We start from the raw sequence: 14,502 nt of genomic DNA on the forward strand, positions 1-14,502 counted from the left end.
CTCTTGCCAATAAAAAACTTTGTAGGGTATTGGAATCAATTTTTTTACCCTCTTCAAATTGCTTCAGTGAAAAAACACATCATATTTCGTGTAAACATTGTTACATACATACTTCAGTAAATCAAATGAACACATCATTCTGCTTGTAAAGACAACATAAAATAAGTACCAAATCTTCCATCAATCCTTTGCCAAATTTCATTGTTTTGCTTGGTTTAAGTGTTCTTTTATGTAATGCAAACAATAAGAAAGTCTTATGGCAACTTTCCAGGCTTTACTGGTGGAGAAAAAAGAATACCCCTCTGAATTATTCAGGGCACCAAAAGGGCAACTGTGCTGTATTCAAAAACTTAAATTTAAAGATTCCACAAGAGTCTCAAAACACTCACCCCCTGGGGCCGGATCAGTTATTTTCACCCGAGCGTTTTCTCTGGCAGGGTTGTGAGCACCGGTTGGTACGTATCTTCGTAATAGCATTCCCGTCCTCGTACTGTAATCTCCGTCCACTTAGAGGGCAGGAGGTAACATTTGTCACGTCGCATTGAGGCTAGTGCTTCACACAATCCACTTTAAAAAATCATTCATATTTTTTTATAAAATCAAAATAGATTAAAACTTTTCAAAAGACAATCTGATCACTAAGGCTAAGCCACAATGCAAGTATAGTTTTAGTTAATTCTGAATTGTTTTTCAGGTTTCTATGCCAATTTTAACACATTTTTGGTCATACTTCGGCAAATGATTGCCTGCATGCTCTCCTGGATAACCAACTAGTGATACCCAATTTTGGGTGAAAGTTAGAAATTTTAAAAATCCAGACAATCCTGAATTAAGAAGTTTAAATTGCTATAGTTTTACATAGGAAATAGAAGGCTTTCAGGAGATTGAAAATCCTGAACTTCAGGAAAAATCCTATAAACTTTCACCCATGTGACAATATCTCCCCAAGTTACAGACTACCAATCTTACATGATTTCTAAATCTACAGTGAAGACATATGACCATTTAAGCCTCAATGTCTAAGATAGATATTCAGGAATAAATTTCTCTTTGGCTACAAAAAAAACAAAAACAAAAAATAACTTTTCATAGATACTAGTGAAGTATGGTTCAAAGTATAGAATTTTTTTTAACTTGGAAACTTCCTTCCAAACTTGAGAGGACAATAAAGTAAAATAATGACACTATCTAAGCTTTAATCTTGTGCTTCCACATACCCATATTTCATTTTCTTGATTATAATATATAATTGCAAAGATTTCAAAGCCAGCCAACAATGTAAAGAATGCTTGCATAGATCTACCAACATTAAAACTCCTATCTCATTTCTTGAAGAATTTAACAAACTTACTTGTATCCCAGGCTCCAAATGCTGAAGTATGGAGACATTTTCTAGCTGCATTTAACATTGGTATGACACTACCAGGTGGAAACAAATCTGTAAAATATAAAAATTATCTCTTCATTTACATTGGTAAAGGTTTGAACAAGTACCTTATTTAACTGCCCATAAGACAAGTTATATAAATCAAGACTTTATAACAGCCAGTCTGTCTTGTTAATGAATGAATTATGGCCCTTGCAAGAGCAAACATTTTGATTATATCGTCCCCTTAACACTTCTATAACAATTGAATTAACACCCCATTTTTGGGGATGTGAAATTATTCTTGTACTAAGTTAAAATTCTTAAAATTGTCATAAAAGATTTTTTAACATTTATGTTGAAAATTATCTTCAATATATTACAGAAGCCTGAATTCATATATTGAGAGTAAATAATAAACATTCTCATTTTATATATTGTAGTCAATAAAAATTCTCAACAAAAGTTTAAAGTGTGTACAATTTAAATTGTTTGCTTCTATTGATTTTTTTGTTGTCCCCCCCCCCTCACAAACTTCAAGGCCCTAAGCCTCACTCACAGTGTTATCAAAAACATCTCCTCTAACACTTTAATGTAATTTAATTAAAAAGAAGCATAGAAAGAGCTGAAGAGCTGTTGGAATAAAAATGATAACAGAACCCGATTAACCCTTAGCCAGCAGGTGGCGCCGTAATTTACTCATGTGACCAGTGCAAACCAAGATCAGCCCGGTATATCCAGTAGGTATATCTGAGCCGTCTCATAATGGACTACTTTGTTCGCTTATTCTTTTTTTATTCATAATTTGGCCACTAAAATCCTTTTATTTTTGTGGAAGAGAATAACAAAATCCTACAAGTCTGAAAGGAATATTTATTCCAGGGGTGTGTTCATAAATATGTTTAATTGGAAAGATTTTAGCATAGAAAGAGCTGTTGGAATAAAAATGATAACAGAACCCGATTAACCCTTAGCCATCAGGTGGCGCCGTAATTTACTCATGTGACCAGTGCAAACCAAGATCAGCCCGGTATATCCAGTAGGTATATCCTAGCTGTCTGATAATGGATTACTATGTTCGCTTTTGTTCGGTAATTCTTTTTTTATTCATAATTTGGCTACTTAAATCCTTTTTTTTTTGTGGAAGAGAATAACAATTATTCTACAAGTCTGAAAGGAATATTTATTCCAGGGATGTGTTCATTAATATGTTCACATTGAACACAGCGGGGAGTTACTTGTACAAGCAATTAGTGATAATTTTCTGTCTACTGTAAAGAGCTATACAGACTGCGGCCTTTTATGAATGTCAGACGTTTCCTTAAGAAAGTCTTATAATCGTACAATAATTATAAATAAATGATAACTACATCTCCATCAATGCAGCCCTGTTTATTATACAGTATATTTCCCTGACGGCATCATTATGAGACCGTATAAGAGAGAAATGTAAGTTTAACTTGAGCCTAAATCCTTAGTACTCTCGCTGGGAGCTGAAATAATTTGTCTGTGACAATTTAATTTGTACAAGAAACAGAAGCATCATTAACTATACATTGGCATCTAAATTTTATCCTGCCCACTCTAAATATCTTAAATGGACTTGTCCATCTTTTAATCTGGACAAAAACATTAATTAATTTGGGGAAATTTTTGAATTGGTACTGATTGAGTAGCAATCACGGTTGTGATCTATGAGGGGCTCGAACTAAATTATATATGGACTAAGCTGTAGACACCTAGAACACCACTATATGCTAGACTTTACTTTTGAAATTGTATCTTATTCTGAATTAAATTTGTTATACTTATTTTTCAATTGCTATACTTATTATATTTATATATTCCTTCAAATTACTATACATATAATAATATGTCCAATTTATTTTTTATCTTTTATTATAATAAAAATAAATATATGTATATTATAAGAAAGTTCTGTGTTCTTAAAGTTGCAAATGCATATCTTTTATACAAACAACACCTGTCACCATGCAAAAACCATGCACACCATAATTTGTGATTACATACACAAGCCCATTCATATAGCGCACTCTAGCAATGCAAACAACCCCAAATAGAAGCACAAACAACATGCAACACAGAGAATATCTCATGAATATCAATTTTGCAAATTTCTAATTGATTATGTAACAAACCAAAGACGCATACAACTGATAACCCTAAAGCTGTTGAATTTCTTATACTTGTACTAATATTCTGCCTTTCATTTTTGAAACTGTTTATTATCAATATAGGATATAGAAGATAAAAATCCAAAGTCAGACACCCAACAGTATTTGGTCAGACCAAATAAAGGTGAAGACAGGCCTGGCTCTACACTAGTGGAAAAGGTTAATCATCCTTAAATGGCTTCAGATATGCTGGTAAAATATCTTTAAAATATAGCTCTACTATACATGTACTAGTATATATATCCACAGGAACTTGACATTCTATCAATAATAGAAAAATATAAGTAAATATAAGAAATAATGCCAAATATACCCCTCTATACTATGAATATTATAAAGCTGGGGGTGTTTCAATAATTGAGCCGCGTCATGACAAAACCAACATAATTGGTTTGCGACCGGCATGAATCCAGACCAGCCTGCGCCTCTGCGCAGTCTGATCAGGATCCATGCTGTTCGCTTACAAACCCTATTACAAGTAGAGAAACTGATAGCGAACAGCATGGATCCTGATCAGACTGCACGTAGGCACAGACTGGTCTGGATCCATGCTGGTCACAAACCCACTATGTTGGTTTTGTCATGACGCGGCTCATATTTCTTGTTTATTTAAATATTTTTCAATTAATGATAAAAAATTGGAAAATTTGTTTTACAAATTAGAGTTTTATGAATAAATAATACTTACCTGACATTACTATATGGATTTCTCTCTCTTGATCCGCATAATAGACTCATATCCGGAAGATAAACTTTTGACCTCTAGTAGGTCACTTCCGGTAGAAACCCATGCTTGATTCAGTATCTTTATCTGGCGAAAGTGTTCGCCAACAAAATACTAAATGACTAGTGGGGTAGGTCCCAGGGTGGGTAACATGTAATGTCAGGTAAGTATTATTTATTCATAAAACTCTAATTTGTAAAACAAATTTTCCAATTTTATTTCATAAATAAACTTACCTGACATTACTATATGGAATTAATTAGATTTTATAGCAGTAATGTAGGTGGTGGGAGTCATTTAACACATATTAATCTATAAATTCCCACCAAAGATCTTAGTAAAATATACATTTGGATACATACATGCATATGTATTAATAAAATATATTTCAAATTTGATAATTTACTCACCACATAGAGTAGAGTGAATGCAGCAAGACTTGATGAAGACTTCATAACAATATTCTTCCCAATTCTCATAAATACCCAATGAAGTACAAGTACTTCTTTATGTACAAACACATCCTATACAAGTACTTATTTAAGTACATCTATACAAGTACTTATTTAAGTACATAAGTAAAAAATCATAACAACCCTGCGATCCGCAAGATAGGAGATACCACACATTATATTCAATATATACCCAGCTGTGTGCCATCACAGCTTCATGAAATCTACATTTACTGGCTTTAAGTAGTATTTAGTGAAAGTGGTCTCCCTTGACCAATCTGCCGCTTCCATTATCTGTTGAAGAGATGCACCTTTGAATAACGCCCATGAAGGTCCAATGCTACGTGTAGAATGTCCTCTAATTTTCCCAATAGATTTTTTCTCCTTTTTGTAACAAAATTTGATAATGTCCACTAACCATCTTGAAATTGTATGCGCTGTCACTGGTTTATGTGGTTTTTTCATAGATAAAAATAACTTGATAATATCTTGTCCATTTTCAGAAATACGAAAAGGTTCAGTTCTTTTTAAATAGTAAGTTAAACAACGTTTAGGGTTCAAAAACTTGTTTGGCAACGCAGGAACAAAAATGTTTTTACCACAATGATTTGGTCTATCCTGCTTAGATAACCCTGGTCTAATAAATGTAAGTCCATGTTTTTGAACATTAACAGAGCCTTCACCTAATTGTAAAGACTGTAGATCGCTGCAACGTCTAAAAGTTGTTATAGCCAGTAAAAAACAGGTTTTCCATGTTAAATACTTCAATGGTACATCTCTCAAAGGTTCAAATGGAGCTTTTTCCAGACATCCTAAAATGAAAAGAAGATTCCATTCAGGCACAAGTTTTTTAATTGGAGGACGTTCGTTAAAAACAGCTTTAAGAAGGCGAATAATAAAAGGATGTTGACCTATAGGAATATTCTCCACAGGTGCTAAAACTGATGATAGCATGGATCTGTATCCATTAATAGTGCGATATTGTAAGCCTTTTTCAAATAAATGTGTCAAAAAGTCTGCACAATCAGTTAAAGAGGCTGTATATGAATCAATTTGCCGTTCACAACACCAGCTACAAAATTGTCTGAACTTAGATTTATAGTCTTTTTGAGTACCATGTCTCCAGGATTTGGCCAAAAGTTTTCTTGCTTTTTCAGAAAGGTTTTTTGACATGAACTTTCGGTCGATAACAACCATGCAGTCAGACTCAACTTCTCTGGGTTGGTATGAAGAACCCTCCCCTTGCATTGTGTTAAAAGAGTCGGAATGCATGGAAGTCTCAATGGACATGCTATCAAGAGGTTTAGTATCTGTGTGTACCAATGTTGTCTCGGCCACTGTGGAGCAATGAGAATCATAGTGCATCGGTATTTCTTCAGGTGACTGAGAACTTTGGGAATAAGAGGCAATGGCGGGAACGCATACACAAACATGTTCTGCCATGCAATTGACAGGGCATCCTGAGCAAAGGCTTGTGGATGGGGAATCCAAGAACAAAACAGGAGAGTTTTCTTGTTCTTGTGAGTGGCAAAAAGATCTATCATTGGTTGACCCCAAAGACTGAATATTTTCTCTACTACAGCACTGTTCAGAGACCACTCTGTTTCCCTTATTAGTTCCCGACTCAAAGTGTCTGCTAACACATTCTTTATACCCATTATATGAACTGCTTTTAACTTGATATTGTTCTTCAGAGCCAAATGCCATAAATCCCAAGTTATACTGTTCAGTTGAGCAGACCTTGTCCCCCCCTGATGGTTTATGTACTGACAAACTGTAGTATTGTCCGATTTGACCAGTACATTGCAACCCTTCAAGTGAGACAGGAACTGCTGAATACTGAACATCACTGCCATCATTTCCAGACAGTTTATGTGTAATAACTTCTGTGTTATGGTCCACTGACCCTGACAAGTTAGGTTGTCCATGTGACCACCCCAACCCCATTTGCCACTTGCATCTGTGGTCACTGTAACTGGAAAGGCATCTTTCAGAAAAGATTTGCCCCTTGCTATGTTTTGATCCAGTAACCACCGATTTAGATTTAAAATCAGCTGAGGAGTTAAAGGAACCACATGAGAAAGAACCATTCTGTGTGGACTCCAATGCTGAAGCAAATGCAGTTGAATTGGTCTCATGAACAACCTTGCATTCGGAATCATTTCTAGACAAGATGCAATTGTGCCCAATAATATCAGATAATGTCTGGCTGTTGTTTGACCTGCCAGAATGTTTGACACAGATTTTTTTAACTTTTTTAATCTTTCTAGAGTTGGAGAGACACTGCCGTTTATCAAATCGAACTGAGCCCCTATGTAAGTCAACGACTGAACTGGTACTAATTGTGATTTGTTTTTGTTTACAATGAAACCTAGTCGATAAAGGAGACTGAGAACTAGTGCTCTGTTTCTTAGAAGAAAATCTTTCTTTTGATTTACCAGTAACCAATCGTCCAGGTAACTGGCAAGACGCACATTGAGCTTTCGTAGGTGGGCCACCACTACAGATATTACTTTGACAAAAACTCTTGGTGCACTTGTCGGACCGAAACAAAGTGTGCGAAACTGGTAAACAACACCTTTGTATTGAAAGCGGAGATATTGCCGATGACCCTTGAATATCTTTATGTGGAAATATGCGTCTTTTAAGTCTAGAGTGAGAGCCCAGTCTCCTTTCTCGACAAGGTTCAAAACTTTTGATAATGTGTCCATTTTGAAATGTTGTTTGTGGAGATACTCGTTGAGGGGTTTCAAGTTTATGACTGGTCTCAAATCCCCAGTCTTTTTTGTCACTAGAAACAACGTACTGTAAAAACCTGAATGAATTTTGTTGGGAGACACAATTTCTATAGCTTTTTTGTCTAAAAGATTGTTTATTTCTGTGTTTATAACAGTTTCGTCCTTTAAAGGAACTTTTGTAGGTTTTATACCCTGAAAAGGTGGTATTTTTAGAAACTCCAGTTTGTAACCGTGTTGGATTATTTCTAAAACCCATTTGTCTGTGGTTATTTTCTGCCATTCTGGAAGGAATAGTGAAAGTCTCCCCCCAACGGGTATCTCCGGCCATTTTGCAATTATACTTACAGAGTCATTTTCCATCTGATTTTGCCAATTTTCCTCTACCTGGAAAGGATGTTGATCGTCTTGGGTAACTACCAAAACTGCCCCTTGACTTATATGATGACTGCGGTCTGCTGTCAGTTTTATCTCTTGACAGTCTTGGGATACGAAAATTATCCCACTTAGAAGTAGAAGCTGACGGCCTGTCAAAAAATCTATCTGGAGTAGGTCTTTTACTCGAATCTGGTTGGGCACCCGAGAACTTCCTTTTAAAGCCAGACCTTTTAACATCTGGAATTAAATCGTCAATCTGTTTCTTTTTCTCTTTGCGAGCTTTTAACAAAGACTCTAAACCGGCACCAAACACACCCTCACCAGTTAAAGGTAAATTAGAAAATTCCAAATTGTCTGGTTGCTCAAAAAGAGCAGTATCTGTCATAGCTACCGATCTTCTGATAACATGGTGGAACGCCCCTGAACGACCTAACTGGTCAAGAGCCTTAGTTGACATGGCAAACACATCTTTAACATGTTGGGTTGCCTTCTCTTTATTGAAATCGTCTGATTCCAGAAACTGTAGAAAATTACCTAAGCTCTGTTGGATGTACATCTGTATAATTAAACCTAGACGAGCTGCTTGTTGCCCTTTGTAAGCAATTTTTTCTACCATTTTACAAGGCTGAGTAAATAAAGTCCTGCCTTTACTTTTAACAAAAGAGGCTCTGTTACCAAAACGTTTAGTTAAGCAACATTCAACTAAAGAATCAAGAGGAGGCACCTGTAACCATTTTTCTGATTCACTGTCCACAGGAAAAAGATCAAAATTTTCCTCAGAAAAGGCAGACAGAAAATTTGGCTCTTTACATCTGTAACTGTTATTTAACACTTCAATTTGTGATGAATCTAACACCAAACCATCTTTTTTTTTCATTCTTCTTAACCAGGGCATCATCCCCAAACATGTCCACGAGACATTTCTTTTGCATGTCTGATAAATGTTCTTCTCTTTGTGAAAGAGCACTTGCAGAATTTTCTAACTCACAGTCCGATTTTTCGGAGTCATAATCACGTGGGGAAATTTGTCCATGAGCCATAATAGAAACTTGATCTTCTAAATCACTTTCATTATCGCTAAATAATCGTCTTTGTGACGAATTTTGTACCGAAACCGTCGACTTGTTTGTCAAGTCCCTAGAACTTCCCTCACGAGGGCGAGACTGTTCTTTATCTAACATTTTGTGTAACATGTCTTCAATAACAGAAAAACGTCTACTCAATTCATAATACTTAGAATGTTTTTTACCCTTTTTCTTCTTACTTGACCTTGAATGGTGAGGAATTTCACTCGATCCACGAGGCGAGTGCGACGACGTGTTTGTCACGTCGGAACCACTATCCGAGGCAAGTTCTCCTTCTTCCGCCGATTTATTCGACGCCATAATCCAATAGAAGTTGAATAAAACGAAACTCAACTAATAAAGTAACTTTCTAAGTCCAAAGACTTTGAAAAGAGTCTAAATTCACGGAGATGCGAACACTTTCGCAAGATAAGAGAAACTGAATCAAGCATGGGTTTCTACCGGAAGTGACCTACTAGAGGTCAAAAGTTTATCTTCCGGATATGAGTCTATTATGCGGATCAAGAGAGAGAAATCCATATAGTAATGTCAGGTAAGTTTATTTATGAAATAAAATCAAGCTCCTGTGATATATCATAAGCATCACTCATTAAGCACTACAATTCATTTGAAAAGTTAAAAAATAAACACATGAAACTTACAGTATAAAGCTTGACCTATAGTATTACAGTTTACAGTACAATGTAAAGACTATATACACAGCAAAGCTTGTCCCAAAAGACCAAAGCAACTCACTTTTAAAGCACACCAAATGCAAGTACTTTTTATTACAAGACCTGTGATTAGGACAACATGCCCGACTTTTGTCATAATGCTTGATAGTAAAACGGAGTCTGGACAATGTAATTTTTTTTAAGTTCAAAAAGGAGCATAGTTCTGTCAAAATCCATGTTGTAGGCCTTGGTCAGTGACCTCCTATTATGCACTCAAAATAATACCTGAAGTTTCAACCTATTCCTTTCAGATTAGAGAATTCCTTTCAGATTAGAGATAAAACCAACCTAAACAAAAAACGGAACTAAAGTGTGAAGCTGCCGCCTATGCGAGTACAGCAGCTCTCCCTATTCTTCAAATAGTTAAGCTAAAAATCAAAGTTTGAATAGTTTAGCATTTATAAAAGTAAGTTTCAAGGATAAATCAGCCAATTTACTTTGAAGCTAATAAACTTTTGGCACAAAGTCTTAGCATTAAATCAAATAACAACAAAAAGTATGCTGTCCATTTCTTTGCTCTGGCTCAGGATTCAAAATGATAATGTTTGGCCTAGGTAACCAAGACTCAATTGGTACTGTAATAACACAGATAAAGTTTAGGCATAATCATTATTGTGTTTCATGGTGAATAAAAAGAGAGAAGTTTTGATCAAATTATTAAGATCCATAAATAATAATTAGCATTTCATCAGATAACTATGCAGAAAAGCTTGACCTTATAAGTAGCAAGGATAAACAAATTTCTTGCATTCTTGGCATCATAGTTAAACATTTATCATAATCACTTTAATACAACAAAGGTTACAGTTTATTACATCAATTCACAGCTTGAACAGTTAACTTTATATAATGGACTTGCCCATTAACTCAGTGGACCTTTCCATTAATGTTTTAAGGACTTTCAATTTCAAAAATGTCCAAAGTGAGCTATACACAGTACAGAATCAAGCCAGACTGTAGAAATGTTCAGGCTGGCCTGATTCTATACTTGTAGCATTTAGGCAAGTCCTACTTGTAGCAAAGGCAAGTCCTATATGTAATAAAGGCAAGTCCTATTTGTAGCAAAGGCAAGTCCTTATAAATGCAAAAACAGCATGCAAAGAAATTAGCATTCATTAAATTCCAATAAAAGCTAGCATTCACATAATTTTTACAAACCTGGGAAAGGATCAGGTAGGATTATTGGAACACCAATGTCAGGATACTTTGGGTCAATGGGGTGACGCAACATATTTGGGGGTCCTAAAACAACATGATGGTGTTTATTCACACACGCACACACAGAGTTCATGCAAGACAAACAACAATATGGTAAAATACTGTTACAATGTGATGGTATTATTATTAAATTAGAAAAATACTATGTGGTATCATAAGTTATCTAATTTACCCTTTAACTTGCTGGATTTCTTGAATTGACTCATCTAACTTTTTTAGTTTTGGAATTTGAAGTTGATCAGCCAATAGTAAAGAGCCTGGTCAGATTAGGGGGATGTGCAGGCTGGTCTGGCTCTAGCTATCTTTCATTTAACAATATTTAGGAATATCAAATTGAAAATTTGAAATTGGTCAGCCAACAGTATAGAGCCTGGTCAGCCTACACGGATGTGCAGACTGACCTAGCTGGCCATTTACTAGTGGCAAAGTCTAATATCACTTCAAGTCCAGCAGGCTAAGGGTTAATGAACATTGCTATAATATATTAATTATTGCATGTTTGTAACCTATATTTTCACAGTAAAATCATGACAATTATATTACCTATCTTATAATGGCAACAACAAATTTATTAAAGTGGATTGGTCTGCAATACAGTATGTTGTTGATAAAAACAATAGAAATTTAATATATCATTTGGATATTCTCATGAACTATTAAGTGAAAGATAAATGTTGATTTAGTGATTTAGTATGAACATTTATATGAATAATAATAATATTTTGTTCCAGAACAATTTATATCATCTGCTATATAAATATATGTAATAATTCAGATCAGTTGTATCTCATACTTGCCAACAACTGTTATATATATTTAGTTTGTGCTTTGTTGTTATGTCTGTCTGATACTAAACATTATATATCAACATAATCATTTATTGTTTTACATACCTTCCATCATTGACCAATTCACTTTAATTATTTATAATTTTATTTAAAGAGTGGACTTGTGCAGTATTATAAATTTGTGCAAAGACTTTCAGCAGGTTATATGACCATATATAAATGCCAGTATGCTATATAACCATAATACCTAGCAGCTGGGGGCATAAGCTTTAACTTTGTACCTCATTTTAAACTGTTTATGCCATGTCGTAAATATTCATAACTAATAATGTTTTTATAAGGCAGAATTTTAGAAAATGGACGCATATTTACAACTGTGTGTCAATTAAAGATATGCTAGCAAATTCAGTTTCAAAAACCTTGACCTTCAATTTACAAAATCACAAAATAATACTGATGATTGAAAAGATTAATGCCTGTACAATTATATCTGCAGAATAATTTACCCATCTCTTTAAGTATTGAATTCCGAAATGCACTTTTACAATATGCTACATCAATTAACAACTATGCTCTTTGAATCACATGTTTTCTAAATTGTTTTCTGCTAGGAAATTTGCCATATTCTAAGATACATAATAGATTCTACTTCACTTTATCAGATCATTAAAATTTATCAAGTGCCAATTTCAAGTTCACAGTTGGTGTAGATGTAAAATTATAGCAGAAACATGCTCGTAGACTTTAAACAAGATTGCATTTGAGAAAAATGCTATGCCACCGCATTAATACAACACTAAATAGTAGTGTAGGAACATATTTATTTTTGTTTCTATACAATTGAAGATTGCTCTGGGGCAGGGCAATTTCAACACTAGGGGCATAATTAAAACAACTTTAGTAGAGGACCTAAAGATGATATTATATACCAAATATCAAAGCTTTAAGCCTTGTACCTTCAGATAAGAAGATTTTTTAATTTATTACTCTATGTTCATAGTGAAAATCAATGACCCCGAGGGGTGGGGCCAATTTTGACCCAAGGGCTATAACTTGAACAATCTTGCTAGAGTTTCACTACACAATGTTTCATGCAAAATATCTTACCTCTAGCATTTGTCAATTACTAGAAGATTTTTTAAAAAGTTTTTACTATATACATATAAGGATAACCAATGACCCCCGGGGCGGGGTCGATTTTGACCCAAGGGCTATAATTTGAACAATCTGGGTAGAGGTCTACCAGACAATGCCTTATGCAAAATATCTAAGCTCTAGGCCCTTTGGGTCCTTATAAGAAGGTATTTTAAGTTTTAACTATATGTACATATAGTGAAAATCAATGACCCCTGGGGCGGGGCCGATTTTGACCCCAGGGCTATAATTTGAACAATCTTGGTAAGGGTCTACCAGACAATGCCTTATGCAAAATATCTAAGCTCTAGCCCTTTTGGGTCTTTACAAGAAGGTATTTTAAGTTTTTACTATATGTACATACAGTGAAAATCAATGACCCCCGGGGCGGGGCCCATTTTGACCCCAGGGCTATAATCTGAACAATCTGGGTAGAGGTCTACCAGACAATGCCTTATGCAAAATATCTAAGCTCTAGGCCATTTGGGTCTTTACAAGAAGGTATTTTTAGTTTTTACTATATGTACAGTGAAAATCAATGACCCCTGGGGCGGGGCCGATTTTGACCCCAGGGCTATAATTTGAACAATCTTGGTAGAGGTCTACCAGACAATGCCTTATGCAAAATATCTAAGCTCTAGGTCTTTTGGGTCTTTACAAGAAGATTTTTTAAATTTATTCTTATAATTCCTTTCGGTTGCCATGGCAACCAGATTTCTGCATGGAATGAAATTCTTTGAACAACTTTGGAAGCGCTTCACCCAAGGATCAATCCTGCCAAGTTTGGTTTAAATTGGACCAGTGGTTTTTCACAAGAAGATTTTTTAAGTTCACTATATAATCTATATAACACACACACACACAAACAAACACACACACAGGTGAATCGCTATATGCCACCGCATCGCAGATGCTGCGGTGGCATAAAAAGTAGCCGATGCCTCAAGTATTGGGCCTTACGGGTTTGTATACTGTAAAAGCAGAAAATTTTGCAAGGGCTCAAATTTCTTTAATTTCTTAAATTGAAGATTGTATGGCCCCTGAAAAAGAGAAATATTTGCTAAGTATCTAAATATCATATAAATTCAACAGAACTGAAGGTAGAAATCAGAGAAAATTTCACCTTGTCAGAAATGTTAGTTTTGTAGCCTCACAAATACTACTGTTTTACAGTATTTCTGCAGCCTAAGCTGATAGCTGAACAGCTCAATTTAAGTTTTTTAATACTGAAATCACATAAACAAAATTAAATTTGGACAATTCCAAGTTGCTCTTGAATGTGCATGCAGGTTTGCAAGTCACATATTATTAGGCAAATCTGTAACACCACTTGCTTTTTGGAGAAATCTAACACTGTTAATTTATTTGATAGTTTTAACTGGTAAGTACTTCTATTTTAAAGACAAGTTGTTCTTTGAAAAAAAAAATGAAATTCAGAAATTAATAATGTACTGTTTCATATATTTTCTAAATTCTAAAATCTAAAACCAGGCTTTCAAAAGAACTGAAATGAAATTCATAAACATTTAACAATAGAACATGCAGAACTTTACAGTAACATTTGAATTCAAAACATCCATAATATACAACAATTATTGAAACATTTCAGTTGCATTCACTTAACAATTTCCATGACAACTAATTACAGGATAAGAATTATTTAAGAAAGTTTGCCGTGTAGCTACTTTCATACTTATTGTAACCATGGCAACAA

General features: G+C 34.8%; 2 protein-coding genes across 2 annotated transcripts; both read right to left on the reverse strand.

The window, feature by feature from the left end:
* Window positions 1–4,944: 4,944 nt before the first annotated feature.
* Window positions 4,945–7,755, reverse strand: LOC132757245 (uncharacterized). The gene has a single exon (XM_060748459.1). The coding sequence runs from the start codon at window positions 7,753–7,755 to the stop codon at window positions 4,945–4,947; it is 2,811 nt and encodes a 936-aa protein (XP_060604442.1).
* On the reverse strand, window positions 5,410–9,464 carry LOC132757243 (uncharacterized). Its single transcript, XM_060748457.1, has 2 exons — window positions 7,821–9,464; window positions 5,410–5,549 (listed from the first exon to the last, which is right to left on the reverse strand). Exon 1 carries the CDS (start codon window positions 8,746–8,748, stop codon window positions 7,825–7,827), a length of 924 nt encoding a protein of 307 aa, XP_060604440.1. The 5' UTR covers window positions 8,749–9,464; the 3' UTR covers window positions 5,410–5,549; window positions 7,821–7,824.
* Window positions 9,465–14,502: the final 5,038 nt, after the last annotated feature.

Source organism: Ruditapes philippinarum, unplaced genomic scaffold (assembly GCF_026571515.1).
Source record: "Ruditapes philippinarum isolate M1 unplaced genomic scaffold, ASM2657151v2 ctg6804_1_1_1_1, whole genome shotgun sequence".
Lineage (NCBI taxonomy): Eukaryota > Metazoa > Mollusca > Bivalvia > Venerida > Veneridae > Ruditapes > Ruditapes philippinarum.

Coding starts and splice junctions, on each gene's coding strand:
- LOC132757245 (XM_060748459.1), bottom strand. CDS start 7,755: ATGGCAGAAAATAACCACAGACAAATGGGTTTTAGAAATAATCCAACA.
- LOC132757243 (XM_060748457.1), bottom strand. CDS start 8,748: ATGATGCCCTGGTTAAGAAGAATGAAAAAAAAAGATGGTTTGGTGTTA.